This window comes from Neofelis nebulosa, chromosome 1 (genome assembly GCF_028018385.1).
Source record: "Neofelis nebulosa isolate mNeoNeb1 chromosome 1, mNeoNeb1.pri, whole genome shotgun sequence".
Taxonomy (NCBI): Eukaryota; Metazoa; Chordata; class Mammalia; order Carnivora; family Felidae; genus Neofelis; species Neofelis nebulosa.
Window position 1 is genome coordinate 228,379,907 of NC_080782.1, and position 24,114 is coordinate 228,404,020.

Below are 24,114 nucleotides of genomic sequence, written 5' to 3' on the forward strand. Positions count from 1 at the left end.
ATACATGAGGTCACTAAACTTAATTGTTTTTTAAATCCATTCAAAGGCTTCCCTTTGCACTTAAAATAAAACCAGTTTTCCATATGTTGCTTTCAAGGTCCAGCACAGCTGTCTCCCGTCCTCACCTCCAACCTCACCTCTAGCTGTGTACCTCCTTGCCCACTCCTCCTTGGCCACACAGGCTTCCCTTCAGTTTCCCAAGGGCACCAAGTTCTCCCCGAGACTATGCCACCCTCTTAGAGCTTTTGCCTGGAGTTCTCATCCCACAGCTTGTGGACAGGCTGGCACTTCCTCTTCCTCTCAGTTTAATTGTTACATCCTCAGTGAAGTCTTCCCCAGTAGGTCCAAGGAGATCTCTTGCCCCTGCTGTTCTCTGTCTCAACACTAGAAACTAGTGTTTCCTAGTTTCAACACTAGGAAACACTATGCATTTCCTGCATAGTACTTTATGGTTTGTTAACATTTGCTTTAATATTCAGAGAAGATTCTAAGCTCTGTGAAGGCAAGGACCATGTGTGCTTTGTTCACCACTAGGCAGTGCCTGGTACAAAGTAAGCACTAATGGTAGGTATTTTTGTTGAAATACACAGATGATTGACTGCTGAGTAACAAATGAAGCTTGGTTCTGATTTATCCTTCAGGTACAGAAATCGTTCCTTTACAACAGAAAGCCAGTCCTTCACTTGAACTGGGTGTCCCTTTAGAATCACAATATTTTGGAGATTGAAGAGACCTCGGATGACTTTTATCCTGCCTTCCTATCATGCATGTCCCTTCTCTCATCATCCTCCATTTCAGTACAGAGTTCAGACTCAGCTTTGGGTTCGTGTCCTCTCTTGTTCCCAGTCTCGGCATGGCCGGGGAGACACCTACTGTTGCTTTCCTCCTATCTCCTTTGGGTACCACTGCTTCCTACTTGTGTGATCTTGGAGAAGTTACTTAATTTTGATGTGCTTCCGTTTTCTCAAATATAAAGTGCAGTTATAATAACCACGCATGCCTGTGCAGTGATTCAGGGAAGAAATGCATGTGAAAACTTACCACCATAATACTCAGTACATGTTAGCCATAAGCCTTTCTTACTTCCGCTTTGTTTTTATTATTTCCATGAACGCTAGTCTTTTAAAAAATTATTGCAGTAATCATAAAATTTATGCAGTATCATAAAATTTACCCTATTAACCATTTTTAAGTGAACAATTTGGAGGTATCAAATACATTCATAATGTACATCGTTGTAATGTTCATATTGCTGTGCAACCATCACCATTATTCACCTCTGTAACTCTTTTCATTTTGTAAAATTAAAATTTCTATGCACATTAAAATAACTTGCCACCTCTCCCCACTGTCCCCCCAGCCTCTGGCAACCACTATTCAAATAAATGGATTCATATAATATTTGCCCTTTTGTGTGTGACTTACTTCATTCTGCATATTGTCTTTGAGATTCATTTATCTTATAGCATGTCTTAGAATTATTTCTATTTATTTATTTATTTAGAGGAAATGAGCAGGGGAAGGGCAGAGGGAGAGGGGGAGAGAGAGAGAGAATCGTAAACAGGCTCCATGCCCAGTGGGGAGCCCGATGCAGGGCTCAATCTCATGACTGTGAGATCATGACCTGATCGAAAATCAAGAGTTGGGTGCTTAACCGACTGAGCTACTCAGGTTCCCCAATTTCTTTCCTTTTAAAGGTTGGGTAATATTTCATTACGTGCAATGGAATAGTATTTATGTATCCATTTTTCTGTTAATGGACATTTGGGTTGTTTCCATCTTTTGGTTTTTGTGAATAATGCTGCTGTGAACATTGGTTTACAATTATCTCTTCAAATCTCTGATTTCCATTAAAAAATTTTTTTTTAATGTTTATTTTTGAGACAGAGAGAGACAGAGCATGAACGGGGAGGGTCAGAGAGAGGGAGACACAGAATCTGAAACAGGCTCCAGGCTCTGAGCTGTCAGCACAGAGCCCGACACGGGGCTCGAACTCACGGACCGCGAGATCGTGACCTGAGCCGAAGTCGGACGCTTAACCGACGGAGCCACCCAGGCGCCCCATGATTTCCATTTTTTTCAAGTATATATCCAGAAATGGACTTGCTGGATCATATGATAATTCTACTTAAAAGTTTTTGAGGGGTACCTGGGTGGCTCCGTCGGTTAAGCATCTGACTTTGGCTCAGGTCATGATCTCAACAGTTCATGAGTTCGAGCCCACATTGAGCTCTCTTGCTGTCAGAATGGAGCCTGCTTCGGATCCTCTGTCTCCCTCTCTCTCTGCCCCTACCCTGCTCATTCTCTCTCTCTCTCAAAAGTAAATAAACATTAAAAAACATTTAAAAAATAAATAAAATTTTTTTTAAATTTTTTTTTTTAACGTTTATTTATTTTTGAGACAGAGAGAGACAGAGCATGAACGGGGGAGGGGCAGAGAGAGAGGGAGACACAGAATCGGAAGCAGGCTCCAGGCTCTGAGCCTTCAGCCCAGAGCCCGATGCGGGGCTCGAACTCACGGACCGCGAGATCGTGACCTGAGCTGAAGTCGGACGCTTAACCGACTGAGCCACCCAGGCGCCCCAAAAAATAAATAAAAATTTTGAGAAATTGCTATACTGTTTTCCACAGTGGCTGTACCATTTTACATTCTCACCAGCAGTGCACAAGTGTTCTGAGTTCTCTGAATTATCTGCATTCTCAACACTATCTCTTCTTTCCTTTCTTTCTTTTTTTTTAATAGTAGCTGTCCTAATGGACATGAGGTGGTATCTTATTGTAGTTATGGCTTGCATTTCCCTAATGATTAGTGATGTTGAACATCTTTTAATGTGCTTATTGGGCATGTATATATTCTTTAGAGAAATGTATGTTCAAGTCTTTTGTCCATTTTTTAATCAGGTTGTTTGGATTTCTGTTGAGTTTTATATATTCTGGATATTAATCCCTTATCAGGCATATGATTTCCAAATATTTTCTCTCATTCTGTGGGTTGCCTTTTTATTCTGTTGATAGTGTCTTTTGATGTACAACATTTTTAAATTTTCGTGAAGTGTAATTTGTGTATTTTTTTTTCTTTGTTTGCCTGTGCCTTGGTGTCATGTCGAAGAAATCATTGCCAAATCCAGTGTCCTGCGGTTTTTTGCCCTATGTTTTCTTCTAAAAGTTGCTAATGGTTTTAGGTCTTACATTTAAGTCTTGATCCATTTCATGTTGATTTCTGAATGTAGTCTTAGATAAAGGTCCAACTTCCTTCTTTTGCATGTGGATATTCAATTTTCCCAGCACCATTTGTTTGTAAGGTTGTCCTTTCCCATTGAATGGTCTTGGCATCTTTGTCAAAAATTATTTGACCATATATGCAAGGATTTATTCCTGGACTCTCCATTCTGTTCCATTGGCCAGTATGTCTGTCTTTGTGCCTGTACCACAATGTCTTGGCTTGAGTAGCTCTGTAGTAAATTTTGAAATCAGGAAGGGTGAGGCCTCCAGCTTTGTTCTTCTTTTTCAAGATTATTCTGGCTATCCAAGAGATAGCCTTGAGATTCTCATCCTTGAGATTCAGTATGAATTCTAGGATGAGTTTTCTATTTCTACAAACAACTTCTTTGGGATTTCGGTCAGGATTGCATTGAGTCTGTGGTCATTCTGTCCATTATTGAAACTGGGTGGGGGGCGGGTATTAATGTCTCCAAGTGTTACTGTGGCACTCTCTCATTCTCCCTTCAATTCTATTAGGTTTTGCTTCATACATTTTGCTGGTCTGCCTTTATAGGTATAAATGATTATACTTATTGTATGTTCTTGCCATATTGAGCATTTTTTTAAAAAAATTTAAGTTTATTTATTTATTTTGAAAGAGAGAGGAGTGAGCAGGGGAGGGGCAGAGGGAGAGAGAGAGAATCCCAAGCAGGCTTTGTGCCGTCAGCCTGACATAGAGCTTGAATTTACAAACCATGAGATCATGACCTGAGCCAAAACCAAGAGTCACACACTTAATTGACTAAACCACCCAGGTACCCCTGTATTGAGCTTTTATTAATTATATAAAGTTTTTGTTTATCTCTTGTAAACTTTTTTGGTTAAAGTCTATTTAGTCTGATATTAATACAGTTATTCCCATTCTCTTTTGGTTGCTGTTTCCATGAAATATCTTTTATAATCTTTTCATTTTCAGTCTATTTGTGTCTTTGGATCCAAAGTGATTTGAGTCTTTTTTTAGACAAAATATAGTTGGATCGTGTTTATTCTCTGTTCTTCTGCCAATCTCTATCTTTTGGTTGGAGAGTTTAATCCATTTACAGTTAAAGTAATGATAATGAGAGACTTCTGCCATTTTGCTATTTGTTTTGTATATGCCTGATAGCTTTGTTTGGTCCCTCATTTCCTGCACTACTCCTTTTGTGTTAAGTTTATTTTTATGTCAAGTGAAACATTTAAATTCCTGTTTCATTTCCTTTTGTGTATATTCCTTAGCTGTTTTATTTTTGGTTATCATTGGAATTATTTTAAACATCTTGAAGTTATAACACTCCAATTTGAATTTATGCCAGGCTAACTTTAATAATGTATAAAACTGCTTTTTCACTGCTCCAGCCCCATCCCTTTCAGTTGTTGATGTCACAGAATTGCATCTTTATACATTGTATGCCTCAAAACATAAACTATAATAATTATTTTAAATTCATCAGTCTCTCTTTTTTTAAAGATTTTATTTTGTTTTTTAAGTAATCTCCACACCCAACATAGGGCTCAAACTCATAACCCCGAGATCAAGACGCACATGCTCTACTGACTGAGCCACTCAGGATCTCCTAAATGCATCAGCCTCTTAAGTTATATAGAAAACAACATAAAGAGCTGCAAACCAGAGTTACAATAGTACTAGCTTTTAGACTAATAATTTTTTAAAAAATACGTTAATCTCTTAAATCCTGTAGAAAACAAAAAGTGGATTGCAAACCTTTATTATAGAAATTCTAGCTTTTATGATTGCCCATGTGTTTACCTTTATTTAGATCTTTATTTCTTCATACAACTTCAAGTTAGTGTCTAGTGTCCTTCGTTTCACACTGCAAGAATCCTTTGATCATTTCATTTACTTCCAGGACACATCTCGTGGTAATGAACTCCCTTAGCTTTTTGTATATTGGAAATGTCTTAATTCCTCCCTCGCCCTTGAAGGACAGGTTTTCCTGATATAGGATTCTTGGTTAATAGTTTTTACCTTTGAGTGCTTTGAATATCAGTGGCCCACTTTGCAACCCTCTAATGAATTTTTCATTTCTGTTTTAAAGTGAATGGGTCATACTTGTCCATTTCTCTGTATGCCTCTGATTTATTGTTGAAACCCAAACATCTCAATCTGATAATGTGGCAAATCTGGAAATCAGATTCTCTCCCTTTGCCAGGAGAATGCTGGATTTTGTTACTGCTTTTGGGCTGTTTTTGTTTTGTTGTGTTTTGTTTTAATGTTGTAGGCTGTTTCTGTGCCAAGGATCAGCCTGAGGTGTAAACTCAAGGTCTTCTCAAGTCTTCTCTGAGCCTGCTCCTTTCCCTAGATATGCATAGTCACTTTCTAATTTTCCCCACGTATGCAGTTGCTTTTGAATGTCTTAGTCTTTAATGTCTAACTCCCACAAGAATAAAAAGAGAAAAATAAAAGGGATGGGGGAAGGGTGCTGGCCCTATTTAAACACCCTTGAAGTCACTTTAGCCAGAGGAGGAAAGACCTGAAACACTGGGGAGAGTGCAACTACAGTGGCTACCCTCCCATTGACACCTCAGTGATCAAAAACAACAATTGCGGCTCAGAGCACAGATCCCTGATGTTTGGAGGACAGGGTCCTTTTTGTCTTCCCTGGATCCTGGCGAATCGATTGCAAGGTGCTGCAGGGACACATGCACAGCTGCCTGCCAAGGGGTAGGGGATAAGTGGCTGCTAATGGGCTAAGAACTGAAATTGACCAAAACTAGCCACATTTACCATCTAAGCATTCAACTGACTCTAGAGTTCCAGCCTAGTTACATTATACAGATCCTGCCAGTGCAATCATTGTCTAGATGGAGAGACAGATTTCTGGTGCTTCATACTCCACCATCTTTCCAGAATCTTCTGACCCTAGTCTTTCTTAAGACTCTCCTTTGGGGGCGCCTGGGTGGCGCAGTCGGTTAAGCGTCCGACTTCAGCCAGGTCACGATCTCGCGGTCCGTGAGTTCGAGCCCCGCGTCAGGCTCTGGGCTGATGGCTCGGAGCCTGGAGCCTGCTTCCGATTCTGTGTCTCCCTCTCTCTCTGCCCCTCCCCCGTTCATGCTCTGTCTCTCTCTGTCCCAAAAATAAATAAAAAACGTTGAAAAAAAAAATTAAAAAAAAAAGACTCTCCTTTGTTTTAGTCAGTTAGAATAATCAGTAATTCTCTTTATCTCTTCAGCTTCTTCCCCTTCTCTTACTTCTTTCCCCTTCTTTTCCAGTTTCTTCTAATTCATTGCTTTTTTCTTTTTTTGTAACTGTTCAGAAGTCAGAGATTCTTTTAATAATTTGAAGAAAAATACCTATGGACTGTCTTCCTAGAAGAATCCATATATGCAGTCACCCAAAATGAGCAGACAGTTCAGATGTCTAATAGATGACCTGAAATCCCACCATGGCCCTCTTGAGTAGAGCCTCTGTTATAAAGATGCATTTCTGTCATCTTCCTGTGTCACTGTGGTCAGAAGACACTCTCCCCTGCAACAAGATGCTCACTGGCCAACTATGAACAGGAACTGCCCTTTCACAGATTTGTAGGGAAGCTCTGAATACAGCTAGAAAAGCATCTTCCCCAGAGTATGAAATTATGATACCATTTCCATGTTTACACAACTGACATGTTTATCCAGTGGCACTAAACTGGTAGATGTATGGGGTAGTTATTTATCCCTTACAATGCAAACTCGTAATTACCACTCATTTGAAACACATAGGGATGACAGACTAGTTTAAGTGAAATACACATTGCGTGTGTGTGTGTGTGTGTGTGTGTGTGTGTGTGTGTGTGTGTGTGTGTTTTAAGCTTGGTTTCTCTCCAAGTGTACGCAGTAATAAGACATGATATATATGTGTCAATAGGGGTGATAATAGCCAACTATTTTCTAGGTAGACATTTTTTTGGATCTGTTTTTAACTTTAAAACACTTGTTATTGCCATATTAATTACTGGTATACAAAAGTGCTATAAAAATAGGGATACTGTAGGGATACTATGGATTAGAGGGTCAAAATTGATAAGATTGAAAAATTAAAAAACAAAAATAATGAAACAATTATGTCTCAACGTGGTGAGTGTTTCTGGAGTGGGCCCTTGCAGAATGGGCAAATGCCATCTGATCCCCTAGGCTGCCTGGCATACAGCGTGGTTGGTGATGTAGACTTTTCTTGGACACACTGACAAGGAAGCAGTGCCCCTGAAGGGTTGCTCAGAAGTTCTATGTGTGCAATGCTTTGGCATGCTCCAGGGCAGATAGCCAACATATTCATCATAAATGGTATTTTTTAAATTTTGTTCTCGTCAGCATTAAAATCACCAGTTGAATCTTCCAAGGAGGACAGTAAGGAAAAATAATCTTGAGTAACTGCTAACAGGAGTTTGATTTAAACCAACAACTTAAAAATGAAATGTTCCTATCTCCCAAACTTTTGTACAGCCTGACAAATTGGAATTTAGGGTGGAATTAGGTAGTTAAATCATAGTGTATATGCTTGTGGTCAGCTCTGCTCTTCTTTTAAGTGGTCCTGTTTATTTTAAAAACTTGAAAATGAGGGTTTTTTTTTGCTTACTCAGTTGAGGTTTATTGTAAAACTCAGATGCCCAAAAAAGAAAGTACTGTTTTGTGGGGCACCTGGGTGGCTCAGTCGGTTGACTGTCTGACTTCGGCTCAGGTTATGATCTTGCGGTCCGTGAGTTCAAGCCCCACGTCAGGCTCTGTGCTGACAGCTCGGAGCCTGGAACCTGCTTTGGATTCTGTGTCTCCCTTTCTCTCTGCCCCTCCCCCACTCATACTCTGTCTCTCTCTCAAAAATAAATAAACATTAAAAAAATTCTTTTTTTAATTAAAAAAAAAAAGGAAATACTGTTTTGTGCTGTATGTGAAGTGGACCACGAGTGAGCCAGAGGAGGGATGAGCTGTGCTTTTGTCCTTCTGCCTACAGAAGGCAAACTGTAATGGCCAGCAGATAACATTTGTGGAGGTCTGGGGTGATGAGGGCTTTGACTGAAGGCACTGCATGTAATGTCAAACACAGTAATACCAAGCATATGTTTTCTTTTTTTTTTTAATTTTTTTTAACGTTTTATTTATTTTTGAGAGAGGGAGAGACAGAGCATGAACAGGGGAGGGTCAGAGAGAGGGAGACACAGAGTCTGAAACGGGCTCCAGGCTCTGAGCTGTCAGCACAGAGCCCGACGTGGGGCTCGAACTCACGGACCGCGAGATCATGACCTCAGCCAAAGTCGGCCGCTTAACCGACTGAGCCACCCAGGCGCCCCGCAAGCATATGTTTTCACTCTGGTTCCTTCGTGGTAATAAAGACAATGCTAGAAAGAAACAAAAGTATGGAGAGAAGAGTGGAAATCATGCTGTGTTGGTACATGACATTTGCTATAAAGAGGGTCAATTTGACAACAGTGGAAAAAATTGTTTTACTCTGCTCTAAGCAGTACAGCTTCATGAGTGAAGGCTTCGTTCTCAGGCTGTACTACCCCAGGAGTAGACTGGGGTAGTAATGTCGTGTTGGCAGCAGCTGAAGGAGTCACACAGTCCCATGTGGCAGGTTACAGCCGACAGCCGTGGAGTCGTGGAACTATTGCCCAGGCAGAGCCTACTTTGAGGGTGAGCCCCCCTTGATCTGCAGACGAGGAAATGAGGGGGGGCAGAGAGACCACATGACTTGTCAAAGCTCACATGGTTGGTTTGTGACAAGGCATAGGCAGTTGTCTTAGGAAAGTGAGAATTTAACCACAAAAAGAATTACTAGGAAATTATCCTAATCTGCCAAGTTAGTTTGTTTTTTAACTGTGACCTACATCCTTCTAAGGGCAGCTCAGTAATCATCTCCAAAATCCTTCCAGAACCCCCAAAGTTGGGCCAGAGACTCCTCCCCCTGTACCGCCTGGCATCTCTCTTCCATAGCTCTTGTTAGATTTTGTGGAAATTGTCTGGTCAGGTTTTTGTTTATAAATACTTCACATACATTCATCTTTATAGACCATAAAGATGGCTTTATCCTTCTTTGTACTTTATAGGAATAGAGTAACTAACTACAGAAGTATTAACAACCCCCCTCCTATTTGTGGAACAGTTTTTTAATAACCTCCCTGGGAGTGCTCTGTTTTAATGATGATGATGGGCCTGGGCAGTGCTACTTGAGGAGGTCGTGCTCAGTTTGAGCAGATAGTCTAAGGGCATTTAAATTATCTGACAGTGGAAAGCTGTTCTGAGCCAGGTTGACACTACTAAACAAGCTTGCATGGGGGGAGGGGGGGGTGCACTATTGATGTCAGAATGATGACCAGCTGGAGATAAACAAGGGGCCCTTTGTTCCTTTGGTGGCAAAGACTTTATATGAGTGAGAATGGAATGGCCTTAATGAACCTTCAATGGTTCCCCTGGACAAATGGGAACTGAGGCCTTAATGTTAGTGAGAGTCCAAGTCTGATTCACTTTTTAAATTTACTTGTTCTATTAAAAAACGTATCAAAACAAAGAACAAGTGTAGAGAATATTATTTTGAACATCTGTGTACCCACCAGCCAGCTTTATTAAACCTTAACTTTTTGATATTTTCTATCCTCTTTCCTTCCCTGCCTGGAGGCTCCTGTTACAAATTTAGTGCTAAATACTCTGAGATGCTAAATTTGACTTTTTGAGGCCTCCCTCAATGCGAGAGCCTCTGTGTAATGCGATGGGAGCTGGGTCTTAGAGCTATAAAGAGCCACTGTGAGACCATTGTATAGATTCAGAATGTGGCAGTGAGATCAGACTGTAGAGCCAGGGTTCCTTGGACCTTAGGTTTCTGACCAGTCGGTGTTTCCCCAAGGGATGAGGAGGGAGAGTGGCCCTGGCAAGTCACTTATCAAGGTGAACCTCAAACAGACATGGCTTGAGGAACTCTATGGCTTAAAGGTAGTGCTTTTCAGTCTTTTTTGACTGTAACCCACAATACCAAATGACATTACATTGTGCATTGCAAATTCCATTGTGACCCTCATGGCCATCTGTCACACAGAACATACACCTCTGAATGAAAGTTTTAGCGAAATAATCCTCTTCCTTCATTAGCTGCACTGCAGTATAGTCTATTTTGTTGTTTTTACAAAAGCTGTTTTGTTCTAATAAGTTGATTTCAAGTGCCATTCGTAGATAGGAACACATAGTTTAAAACAACAATGAGCCCTGGTTTAGAGAACTGTTACTTGTCTGCTGGAACAAACGTTTTTTAAAGGGTATATTTAGTTTAACTCTGTGGACCATTTTATAGAAAGCTTTTATCAGTCACTGACCTAAACTTAAATATTTATTTCACAATTTACTAATAGAAATCCCATGTAAAACTAAGCAGAATTCAAAGCCTGTTGGGGGTTCAGATTATTCTGCATCATGTCACTTCTCTTTAGAGCTCCTAATCTTCTTCAACCATTGCTTTAAGGCAGCCTGTCTTGATTAAGTAAACAGAACTAGAACATAGTGACTTAACTGTATTTCATGACCGTTAAGCCACAAAATCAACCTTTCTAAATAAAACCGGGTGTAAGTCAAACTTCCAAGTGAAAAAACCCAGCGATCAAGCCCTCAAGTCTCCTTTCCATCATCATTTACCTCTATACACTGCTATATACGGAATAAAATGATGCAGGTGTTGCTTTAATTTACTAAATTCACCAATTTTTGAGTAACCAAGCTGGCATCCTCCTCACATGGGGCCCCTGATAATTACAATAGCAGGGGTTTATGTAGCACCTTCGTTGGGAGAAGTTTATATCATTGTGTTCAGAAAGGTGCAGCTTTCCCTCTAGGGAAGTGGAGGAGAAAATGATATTTAATTCATACTAAACAAGCAATTGTTGGCGATGTTGAGCTAGATTGATTCTTGAATACTGAGAGTTTGCTTGTTCCAAAATGTTACCAACAGACACTTTAAACTTTAATAAGGTAGCTGGTTTCTAAAATCTGGAGGAGGGAGAGGGTTTTGTTTAAGCCAACTATTTCACGGAGGAGGAAGTATAGTTCAACCTCAGGAAATTTAAATGGGAATGTTGAATAACTGGGAAAGAATGTCTCCTCTGGGTGCCAGGGCGAAGAAGAATTCAGCTGATTTTCAGGCAGAATAACAAATGTGACAGCAGTACCTCTTTCTGTCCACATTTATGTACCGTGACTATATGTAACTTCTAAAAAAGCAGTTCCCAAACTTTTTTGGTCTTATGACTTCTTTCTACTCTTAAGAATTATTGAGAACTCCAAAGGTTCTTTGTGTATGTGTCTTATATCTATCAAATATTTACCATTTTGAAATTAAGACTGAGAAACTTAAAAATACTTACTTATTCATTAAAAGAGAATGATAAACCCATTATATATTAGCATAAACATTTTTATTTAAAAAACTATATTTAAAAAGAATTATTGGAAAGAGTATTATTGTTTTATATCTCTGCAAATCCCTTTAATGCCTGGTTAATAGATGACACTTGGAATTCTCTTACCTGTTTCTGCATATAATCTGTTGTGATATATTTTTAAAGTTGAAATACATGAAGAAAAGTCTAGCACACACAGATAGGTAGTTGGAAAAGAGAGAGCCTTGCAGCTCTCTGAAAGGAACTCTGGGACTCGCAGGAGTCCTTGGGTCACACTTTGGGAACCACTGTCCCTGTAAAGTCATTTGGAAGAACATATACAAATGGTGAGGTTATTAGTGTCCTAATTTTTTTATTCCATGTACATATTCTTTCATCAGTGAAGATGGGTTACTTGCATAAACTGTAATTGAGAAAGGGAGAAGTGTGAGCACGTTGAGGAAAGATTACAGAGGCTCTCAAATCTAGGCAGAGGAGTTTATGCTTGGGAAACTAAGGAGCCACTGTAATTTCTGAAATAGGAAAATGACTCATTAAAACTTATATTTGGGATTTAATGGATTATTTGAATTGGAAGAGAGGAGCCACTTCAGAATCTGTTGCAGTAGTCTAGGCATGGTGAGGTGGGCTAGGCCTCAGATACTGGTGGAAATGGAGAGGGAGTTTCAAATTCTAGAAGACATTTTGAAGGCAGAATCACCAAGACTTGGGTCAGGGGATAATGGAGAAGGAAGAGCCAAAGATGACTAAGAGTTTTCAAGTCCAAAACATTTGAAGTGTATTTTCTTCCTTATATCCAACCTTTAATTTTTTTCTGAAAAGTATCCTGATTAAGCTGATTGGAGTGTTTTTTTCTTGTTTTTCAGACTTGGCCAGCCTATTCTAGGACCTAGCAGAAAGTCAACACAGTTCCCAGCCTGAATCAGTCAGTTACTTCCAGAAGAAAAGGAAGACCTATGACATCCCTGGAGAGTTTCTACCTGTGACAACCCTGCAGAGTTTGTACCTGTGACATCCCTGCAGAGTTTGTACCTATGACATCCCTGCATACTTCCCTGCATACTTCCCTCAGGCCCTGCAGGCAATAAAGGGCTATCTGTCCAGGTCCTCTTTGCACTGGACACCTGCAGTTCACCTCTTATGCACTCCAGCACCCCCATCAGCTCCCTCTTCTCCTTCACCAGCCCGGCAGTGAAGAGACTGCTAGGCTGGAAGCAAGGAGATGAAGAGGAAAAGTGGGCAGAGAAGGCAGTAGACTCTTTAGTAAAGAAATTAAAGAAGAAGAAAGGAGCCATGGATGAGCTGGAGAGGGCCCTCAGCTGCCCGGGGCAGCCCAGCAAATGCGTTACAATTCCCAGGTCCCTGGATGGGCGGCTGCAGGTGTCCCACCGCAAGGGGTTGCCCCACGTCATTTACTGCCGAGTGTGGCGCTGGCCTGATCTCCAGTCTCACCATGAGTTGAAGCCGCTGGAGTGCTGTGAGTTCCCATTTGGATCCAAGCAGAAAGAGGTGTGCATTAACCCCTACCACTATCGCCGGGTGGAGACTCCAGGTGAGATTTTCTTCCTGATGTCATGGTTTATCTTTAAAGTTAAGGAGTCTTGTCCCACTTGAAGAGGAGTGATGGGGCATCAGCAAGACAAGCCCCGCCCCCCACCCCACCTCACCAAAGGAAAAGAGGGGAGGTTCAAATCCGAGGAAGTAATCCAAACTTTTGCAGTCAGAAAAATCTAGAAAGAAGGTGCTTCCAGTATACATAGATGTTTTGTGAGATTTTGAAAAATGAATTTTTGTTTTGATGTATTTTGCAGTTGTCATCATGTTTTTCCAGTTCTTGGAGGTCTTTGAAGGTATTAATATGGCCTTGCTATGAACATGAACATCCTGGGGCACCCTGGTGTCTCAGTCAGTTAAGTGTCTGACTCTTGAGTTTGGCTCAGGTCACGATTTCACGGTTCGTGAGATTGAGCCCCAAGTCAGGCTGTGCATTGGCAGCGTGGAGCCTGCTAGGAAATCTTTCTCTTTCTCTGCTCACTTTCTCTGTTCACTCACTCTCTCTCTCAAAATAAATAAACTTAAAAAAAAAAGGAACATCCTCCTTTCTATCCTCTCTCCCTCAATGAAACCGAACTAAACTAAAGGAGGTTTTTGCTGCCACTTTCCCCAAGCTCAGGTGCATGGAAGTATCTCATATCTGGGTCTGAAAACAGCCAGTGGAAGAATTGCTAGAAATCCTTTTAGGACTGAAAGCAACAGGGGCTGGGAAAGATTAGCAGTTGTTCTTAAATATGGCTTCAATACTGTTCTAAAACTCTTCATGTACCCATATGTGTGTGTGGGGGGGTACATATATTTCACCCCCTTTATGAAGTCTGATGTTTACCCTTGTCCTTCACACTGGTTGTAGCAGTTTGACTACACTTCTCTTTGGATAGAATGTTCCTTTGGCTATAGGGCTGCGGTTTTCATAGAAGCTTCCTCTCCTTGACTGGCCACCTGTCTCATTCCGGGAGACCAGAGGGCTGGCACATGAGCTCTGCCAAGTGGCCCACGTCCATTAAAAGATGGGTGTGTCTAGGGGCACCTGGGTGGCTCAGTCGGTTGAGTGTCCAACTTGGGCTCAGGTTGTGATCTCGCGGTTCGTGAGTTCAAGCCCCATGTTGGGCTCTCTGCTGTCAACATGGAGCCTGGAGCCTGCTTCAGATCCTCTGTCCCCTTTTCTCTGCCTCTTGTCCCCTGTTGGTACTCTCTCTGTCTGTCTCTCTCTTTCAAAAATACATAAACAAAAAAAGAAAAAAGAGAGAGAGGTGGTTGTGTCTAAGTAGGCCTGGCGTTAACCTCACAGCGGTACTAGGAAGTGCCCAGCCTACAGTGGTTTGAGTTAGGCCACCTTTCGGGCTCCCAAATCTTGCCATCGTGTTGTATAACTATAGTCAGGGAAGTCACTGCCTGCGTGTGGATGCTTCTCACAGTTTCTTCATCCTGGGATTGAGTGAGTCTCTGTAGAAGACTGTTGAGAAAGCCCTGGAGAATCTGACGTGTTTTCACTAAATCATATAGGTCTTAGCTTTCTTCCCTTCTTTCCTTCCTCTCTCTCTGGGCTCTTTCTGTATACCAAAAAAAAAAAAAAAAAAAAAAAAGTCATTCAGGTCCAAGTTTATGACAATGACTTGATTCTTTTTTGCTTGTTTGTTTCAAAGATATGAGTTACAGTAAGCACTCAAAATATACCTGATGAAAAAAAATGTTCATTAAGAAATCATTTCTTTCTTCCTGAGTAATGGAGTTGTAAAATGTACATTGCAAGAAGTTATCTGGCTCATTGTCTCTGGTTTTCCTTTTGAATACTAGAAAACCTAAGTTTAAAGCCTTATTTGGTGTTTTAGTTTATGTAAGGTTCTTTTAGAAATATTAATGCAAGGGGCGCTTGGGTGGCTCGGTAGGCTTGGTCAGTTAAGCATCGGACTTCAGCTCAGGTCATAATTTCATGGTGCTTGAGTTCAAGCCCCGTATAGGGCTTTCTGCTGACAGCTTGGAGCCTGGAGCCTGCTTTGGATTCTATGTCTCCCTCTCTCTCTGCCCCTCCCCTGATCATGCTCTGTTTCTCTCTCAGTCTTTCAAAAATAGACATTAGGGGCGCCTGGGTGGCGCAGTCGGTTAAGCGTCCGACTTCAGCCAGGTCACGATCTCGCGGTCCGTGAGTTCGAGCCCCGCGTCGGGCTCTGGGCTGATGGCTCAGAGCCTGGAGCCTGCTTCCGATTCTGTGTCTCCCTCTCTCTCTGCCCCTCCCCCGTTCATGCTCTGTCTCTCTCTGTCCCAAAAATAAAAATAAAAAACGTGGGAAAAAAAAATAAACATTAAAAAAAAAAAAAGAAATGTTAAATGTAAATATTTTTACATATGGCAGGTATATTTCATATTATTATATTTTAGGTTTGACTTCCCAAAATGAAAGATGGGTAAATATAATATTAATTTTAAGGTAATATTTAAGCTACACAGGATTTTTTATTCCTAACTAACTTTGATGTTTTTTATTAGAAAAAGCAGATTTTACATCTAGCTTTCTGGTCATGTTGAAAGTAAATATTTTGAGAACAGTGAGGATGCTAATGTTAAGCAAGTTTATTGGGTTCCTAATTATCATAAAGCTTAAGTTTTTCATTTGAAATCTCATTTTCTTGACTCCCTCATTTTAGGAACATTGAGGGCTACACTCAGATTTTCTTTTTATTCACACAACCACTTAAATCATCTATTTAAATGCTTTTCAAACTACCTGTAGTGAAGGGCCAGTTTTTAATTTTTAAATTTCCAACCCTTCAAATATCAATACTTCTGTAATATAAATGAATTGCCAGGCAAATGAACATTTAAGAAGACTTACCAAATGCGAGCTCAGTTTTGTTTTTGTTTTTGTTTTACTCTTCATTTCAACAGATATAAAATTGCTCTGTCAAATTGCTGTTCAAATTTTAAACCTTAACTCTCAGTTTCAATACTGCACCTTCATCGACTGGTACCCAGCAGTTGGTACGAGTGTCATTAGTACTCAAACCTCACTTTGCATGGCTGGAGTTTAGTGGAAGCCATGCGAAAAGTGTTTTTGCAGCGTGTGGTGATTTTACTCCATGCGACTGGAGCTTATTTCAGGAGTACAATTTCTTCTTGACTGAAAGTACCCGTATATCAAAACCACATGACTCTTGAAAAAGATACAAAAGCTTTTCTCAGCTCTGCTTTGTACACAACCCATATACACAGTAACTCCTGCCACTGTTGCCCCCTTGTAATGCTTAGTTGTTAAGACTTAGTTGTTAAGACAGTGTGGTATTTGGGGTGCCTCGGTGGCTCAGTCGGTTGAGCGTCGGACTTTGGTTCAGGTCATGATCTCACGGTTCATGAGTTCAAGCCCTGTGTGGGGCTCTGTGCCGACAGCTCAGAACCTGGAGCCTGCTTCAAATCCTGTGTCTCCCTCTCTCTCTGCCCATCCTCTGCTCACATTCTGTTGCTGTCTGTCTCTTAAAAAAAATAAAAATAAAAAAAATAAGACAGTGTGGTATTTAAAAGATGGCATAAAATTGAACCACTGTCTGTAATCTCACTATGTCATATTTGTAAGCAGCAGTTGTGATCTAGAAATGGAATTTAGTAATTAGGAATAACTATTACTATGGGTTGAATGTTTACGTACCCCTCCCCGCCAATTCACATGTTGAAAATCTAATGCCTTAAGGTGATGATATCAGGAGATGGGAGCTTTAGGAGATGATTTGGTCACGAAGAAAGACCTTTATGAATGGGATTAGTGCTCTTCTAAAGGAGGCCTCAGAGAAATCCCTTATACCTTTCCACCTTATGAGGACCCAGATGATCAGAATATGTAGCTTGGGAGAGAACTTTCCCCAGAATCTGACCATGCTACACCCTGATCTTGGACTTCCCAGCCTCTAGGACTGTGAGGAATAAATTTTTATTGTTTATAAGCTACCCAGTTTATGGTATTTCTGTTATAACAGTCCAAATGGACTAAGACAGCTATGTTTTGAGTGAAAGTGTTTAAAAATATGATCAGTGTAAATCTAAGGTAAACTAGCCAGTCAAGCTGAATAACACCAGAATGATACCATCAGCTTTCTTTACAAAAGTTTTCATCCAGGTGGTGAAAACACATTATCAAGACATTTGTCTCAATAAAAGAGGACGAAACCCCCCCCCTTTTTTTTTTCTTTTGATGCTTCTGATCTGTGGCCTATGAAGAAATTGAATTCTGTGTATTCAGGGGGTGTGAGTCCACTCAAAAAAGAAAAGTGAGTGTTTATTTGAACCTTGTTATCATTGTGATGAAGAAATGTCATCGCAAAAGAAGCCATATACCATTTACTCTGTCGGGCCCTCACTTTCAGACAACTCATGGAGAAAGCTATCTTTCTCCTGCGTATTCATGGAACACATAAAAGGAAGTTTAATGGCTTATCATCCAGCTCATTTTTTGAATGATGTTGCCATTGGGTGCCCTATAATGTCATAAAACAGTATATGCACATATTGGCTTTTAAAGGGGGAAGAAATAATTTGTTTCTCTGCACCCTCGACTGTTGTGGTTTAGTTTAAGACTTTTCATTTACCTGTTAGAGTTTATTTTCTACATGTAGAACGAAAAAGTGTTTCTTGTTAAGAAAGACATAAATGTATTATGGTGGATACGTGGTAGACTTTGTGATTGATGTTATTTTATTGCTATTATTGTTGTTTGTTTATTCTGAAACATTTACCCTTTAAAAAATTGTTGTGGGACGCCTGGGTGGCTTGGTCGGTTAAGCGTCCGACTTCGGCTCAGGTCATGATCTCACAGTCCGTGAGTTCGAGCCCTGCGTCGGGCTCTGTGCTGACAGCTCAGAGCCTGGAGCCTGTTTCAGATTCTGTGTCTCCCTCTCTCTCTGCCCCTCCCCTGTTCATGCTCTGTCTCTCTCTGTCTCAAAAATGAATAAATGTTAAAAATAATAATAAAAAATAATTCTTTTAATGTTTATTTTTTATTAAAAAAATTTTCTTAATGTTATTATTTATTTTTGAGACAGAGAGACAGAGCATGAACAGCAGAGGGGCAGAGAGAGGGGGAGACACAGAATCTGAAGCAGGCTCCAGGCTCTGAGCTGTCAGCACGGAGCCTGACGCGGGGCTCGAACTCACGGACTGTGAGATCATGACCTGAGCTGAAGTCGGATACTTAACCGACTGAGCCACCCAGCACCCCTGTTTATTTAGTTTTTAGAGAGAGCACAAATGAGGGGAGGGCAGAGAGAGAGGGAGACACAGAACCTGAAGCAGGCTCCAGGGTTTGAGCCGTGAGCACAGAGTCCGACACGGGGCTCAAACCCACAAACTGTGAGATCATGACCTGAGCCAAAGTTGGAAGGAAGCTTAACCGACTGAGCTACCCAGGCGCCCTCAGAATATTTACTTGTTTATGAAAGTTTTTATCAATATTTGCATATGTTAACAAATCAATAGTGTGATTAAAAACAAGAGCTACCACATCCATCTCCAGAAACAACTTCTTTTAATCATTATTGGTTAGTTCTTTTGCTAGTTCCTTCCATTATTACCAAAAATTATGGAGGTAACTCTAGATAATATACTTATACACCTAGACAATGTTTACACATTGATTCCTAAAAATTGTGGAGGTAACCCTATATGATATGCTTATAAATCTATTTCTGAATTGATCACCTTTAGATAATTTCATTGACTAATACAAAAGATGAGGATTTAGCTAATTTATATTAACTTCTCTCTTTTTTTCTTCTTTTTAAATCTTTGATATCTACATTTTAGTTTATGATTTATGTTATTTTTTGGCTACTGTATTGGTTTCCATCGTGGGATCTTGTGTTAAGAATTATTTTCCCTTAGAAGAGCCTTGGTCCATTGCTTTCTACTGTCCAGCATTGGTGATGGGAAAGCAATAGTCAGTTCAGTTCTCATGTCTTCATAGGTGGCTTTGAGGTGATCTTCTAGGAACCCTTAGAATATTCCATTTGCCCTTCGATGCTTGAAATTCAAGGTGGTATGACCAAGTCTGGATCTCTTTTCGTTAACTGGGTTGTGTATTCCACGGCTCTTTTCAATGTGATGACATAGATCCTTCTTTAGCTCTGGGAGATTTTCTTCTGTTATTTCTTTGATCACTTCCTCCCTCTGTTTTTTCTGCTTCTCTTTCTGGAACTTATGTTGGTCGGAGGCTGTACTCAACACCATTTACTGACAACTGCCAGGTGTTGTGACACTGCAGAAATCAGTAGGAACTAGGAAAGCCTGGATAATGTTTGCCTTTGAGAATTGCATCCATTCCTAACTGTTTGTATAGAATCAGGATCAAAAATACTTTTTTTTTTTTTTTCAAGTATGGAATTCAGAAGAAACACACATGGGGCTTTATTTATAAGTTATCTTATTGCTGCTTATCTCTTACTTTTATAACTCTGTTTATCTTTGACTTAATGATTTTTAGTTACCTTTAAATCTTTCTGGTAAAGACAAGTAGAATTTTTTTTTTTTTTTTTTTTTTTACTTTAGCAGTACCACTGAGCCTAAAATTTAGGCTGGCCATCTGAATAATTCAACATGGTATCTGAGGGAAAAAAAATTCTGAGGATCACTTAGAAACCAATTTTGCCTTAAAAAAATAACCACTTTATGGGCAAAATTAAAGGAAGACACAAGCAATTAGATCTGCAGATGGCCACATAATAGGGCAGCTCTGGTAATTTCTGTGGTAGGACTGAATAGACAGTGTCTTTAGAGTGCTGACATCAGAACGATTCTCCTCTAACCTGTTTTTTTGTTTGTTGTTGTTTTTTTTTTTTTTTACTATGATACTCTGTTTAATACTCAGTTTGCAATAAGAGTGTTTAAGCGTTAAACTTTGGTGTTCAACTTGTTTCGCAAGCTCACTTTCTGGGAAAAGATGGGACCTTAACAGTTCTACAGTAAGCAGAAAGAATGGTGGATGGATAGTTCCCAGAAAACAGAGTTGTCTCAGCAAAAATGGACAGACACAAACAGCAAGCGTCCACCGGGTTTTCTGCCGACGAGCCAACGTTCGAGTCTAACCCGCTGGTTCCTTTCTCATCCTAGTGCTGCCTCCGGTGCTCGTGCCAAGACATAGTGAATATAACCCCCAGCTCAGCCTCCTGGCCAAGTTCCGCAGTGCCTCCCTCCACAGCGAGCCTCTCATGCCACACAATGCCACCTATCCCGACTCCTTCCAGCAGCCTCCGTGCCCTGCGTTCCCTCCCTCGCCCGGGCCCGGGCACGTGTTCTCACAGTCCCCGTGCACCGCCGGCTACCCTCACTCCCCAGGAAGCCCCTCCGAGCCAGAGAGCCCCTATCAACACTCAGGTCAGTAAAAGCTGCAGTCGGTCGGGGCGCCTGGGTGGCTCAGTCGGTTGAGCGTCCGACTTCAGCTCAGGTCACGATCTCGCGGTCTGTGGGTTCGGCCCCGCGTCAGGCTCTGGGCTGATGGCTCGGAGCCTGGAGCCTGTTTCGGATTCTGTGTCTTCCTCTCTCTCTGCCCCTCCCCCGTTGATGCTCTGTCTCTCTGTGTCTCAAAGATGAATAAATGTTAAAAAAAAAATTAAAAAAAAAATAAATACAAAAAAAAAAAAAAAAAAGCTGCAGTCAGTCTACATAGAGCCTGACCCAACACAGTTATTCATGGTGGGGCTGTCATCATCATAATCACTGGCTACTGATGTTCGTATGGAGCTTTACAGTTTGTGTAGCAATCTCCTGTGGGCCACTAGACCCTGCCCCTTCTAAGATTAGGGCCATTTGGGAGCATTTATTCTGGAGCTACAACATCTCTTTGCTCTGATTTCTGGTTCTAATCCTCTGGGAACGCTCAGAAACGAAATGGCTTTTTTTTTAAAGGTCGCAGAATTGAGATAATAAAATAGTTCGCTGACTGAAGCAGGAAGACTTGGTCTGAGGGCAAGAAACGTGAGGGGTCCATGCTTGGCCTTTTCTTTGCATAACTTCACCGGGGCAGTGTCAGGCCTCACCTCACCAGCGTGTCCTCCTTTTGTGTTGTGTGAAGCCAGCACAGCATCTTGAAGACAGACTTACTCAGTAAACATTTGCTGAACTGAAGAAGCCTACGTAAGGGAGAGGGAGTGTGCATGCCCTGAGCAAAAGAGGAAATCAAGCACGTTGTCATAATTGCACATGCTAAGTGGGTCTAAGTTAGATAATGACGAAGAGAATTACATGCACCTCATGAGTGTGAGGTAGATCATATCCCGAGGAACAAGTTCTTAAAGGCATGAATAGATTCATTTGGTGCTAGATGTTATGATCTGCCTCATTCATTTGTTCATATATTCATTTATTTAAGAGAGATTTATTGAACTTTTATTACATAAAGCATTGCTTAGGGAGCTGAAAGGAGAATTAAAAGATTGGTAAAAATTGTCCCTATCTTGGGGCGCCTGGGTGGCTCAGTCGGTTAAGCGTCCGACTTCAGCTCAGGTCACGATTTCGCGGTCCATGGGTTCGAGCCCCGCGTCGGGCTCTGGGCTGATGGCTCAGAGCCTGGAGCCTGCTTCCGATTCTGTGTCTCCCTCTCTCTCTACCCCTCCCCCACTCATGCTCGCACGCTCTCTCTCTCTCTCTCTCTCTCTCTCTCTGTCTCAAAAATAAATAAATAAACGTTAAAAAAAAAAAATTGTCCCTATCCTCAGAACTTATAAAATGTGGGAAGACAGGAAAGGAGTTGCCCTTCCTTTCTGAGTTATTAGTTCTTCCTTTTGCCCCCTCAACAATACAGCTACTATTTTCATATACGTTTACTATTTCATTTAACACACTACATTGTATAATTCCTTCTGGGTCTATTTCCCCCATTCAACTGTCAGTCATCTTCTCTTTTATATGTGTAGCACAGGCACTAAAACGCAGTAGTCGCTCATTCGTTGGTTACAGAGTAAATGGACCACCACACAGGCATTTGGAACACAGGGCTAGTGCTCAGGGTTATAGATATAGATGTTATTGAGTCAGTAAGTACTGAGTGCCTAAAAAGTGCCAGGCACTGTGCTACTGCTACAGGTACGATGATGATTGATTATGACTATAGTCTCTGATTTTTAAGAGGTAATGACTGTTGAGAACTATCATGGTCTCAGTAATGCCTGGGCGAGTAACTATAAGGACATGAACTAAGGGAGGTATATGGGGATGGAAAGAAGACAATGAATTTGAGGAGGTGGACTCAGTAGGGCTTGATGTGGGGTGAGACCCTGGGAGGAAGCTCAGGGGTCATCCACACAGACTGGAAGGAGATGGCTGCTGTCTTAAAAGAGGCTGGATTCACAGAGAAAGAGACACAACAGGAAGAGAAGTCATTTGAGGACAGAGCCATGGTTAAGAGAAAGGAGGATAATTTTGTCACAAACACGTATTTACATAAAATGTATCTGCACTGTAAAGATTGCCTGCACTGACGTTGTCTTCCTGAATTGGTGGGACTAGCAGGTTGATATTTTCCCTCTTCCTACCCATGAAAGATGGACCTCAGCACCTTTGCAGAAGCTGCTTAGTTTTTATGGAGGGAATGGCTCTTTTCATTTCGGAGAAAACAATTCTTTTCTGAATGATTAACAGCAAAATGCAACCTGAATAACAGATCCACAGATAAGTGAGACTAAAAGGAAATCTTGAAATTCACTGGTTCATCCCCTTAATTTTTTTATACGAGCTTTACAGAGATATAGTTCATACATCGTAGAGTTCACACACTTAAAATGTGGCACTTAATGGTTTTTCATATCTTAATTTTTTAAAGCTGTGGTAAAATGTATATCACATAAAATTTGCCATTTTAACCATTTTTAAGTGTGCAATGTCGTGGCATTAAGTACATTCATAGTTGTGTGCTACCATTACCAGTGTCTATTTCCGTAATTTTTTCATCAACCTGACAGGAAATTTGTATCCATTAAGCAGTAGCTCCCGATTCTCTTCCTCTTCCTTCCTCCAGCCCCTGGTAGCTTTCAACCCACTTCTTATCTTGATGAATTTGCTTATTCTAGGTACCTCACAGAAGTGGAATCATATGATATCTGCCTTTTTTGTGTCTGCCTTATTTCAGTTAGCATAGTGTTTTCATAGTTTAGGTTGTATCCTGTGTCAGTTACTTCATTTTTGTGACAGCAGTATTCCATTGAATGGATATACCACATTAAAAAAAAATCCATTTGTTGGTTGATGGATGTTTGGGTTATTTCCACCTTTTGGCTAGTGTGAGTGCTGTTGCATACACTGGCATGCAAGCATCTGCTTGAGTCCCTGCTTTCAGCTCCTTTGGGCATATGCCTAGGAGTGAATATGGTGATAGGGTAACTATGTTCAACCTGTATTTTATAGATAGACCCAGTCAAGGACCTACAAAAGGGCCACCTTGCTTTATGACTTTTCCTATAAACAGAGTGAGCGTTTATTTTCTCACAAGGAAATGATTTATCCACGGTTGGACGATGTGGTGTGCACTGGGACCTGCCATCAGTGCCTGTAAACATACATGTCTTCGTCTAGCCATCCATTGACCTGCAGACTCAGAATTTCTGAGGAATCTGCATCTTTAACTAGAGTTTCACTGGCAATTTGTATGCACACTTTAAGTGTGGGAACTACTGGAATGGACAAAATTCAATTCAACAAAGGCAGACTGAGCCAACTTTTCATGCCACTGCACTCCATCCACCCCTAACAAAACAAGACTATTCTGAACTGACATTAGGAATGTATACAGGAGGAATCAGTTATTCTGATGTTCTCACTGAAATGTTCTTCCTCTGCTGCAAGAGTTTTTATTGGGTTGTGAATTAATTTCTGATAAGATATTATCTACTGAATGCACACCCATTTGCCGAACCCTGATCACTGTCCAATTATAGAACTGATATTTGGGGAGAAGAGCTCCTCTCAGCATGCC

General features: G+C 40.9%; 1 protein-coding gene across 6 annotated transcripts in view; it reads left to right on the forward strand.

Moving 5' to 3' along the window:
* SMAD9 (SMAD family member 9) overlaps positions 1-24,114 on the forward strand; it is an 81,397-nt gene that overhangs the window by 37,460 nt on the left and 19,823 nt on the right. For all 6 annotated transcript variants that reach the window (XR_009249568.1, XM_058687181.1, XM_058687201.1 and 3 more), the window contains 2 exons: positions 12,482-13,167; positions 20,259-20,522. Coding sequence is in view for 5 of the 6 variants with exons in the window: in XM_058687181.1 (XP_058543164.1) it covers positions 12,756-13,167; positions 20,259-20,522 (676 nt within the window). In the remaining variant the exon portion in view is untranslated. The remainder of the gene's footprint in view (positions 1-12,481; positions 13,168-20,258; positions 20,523-24,114) is intronic.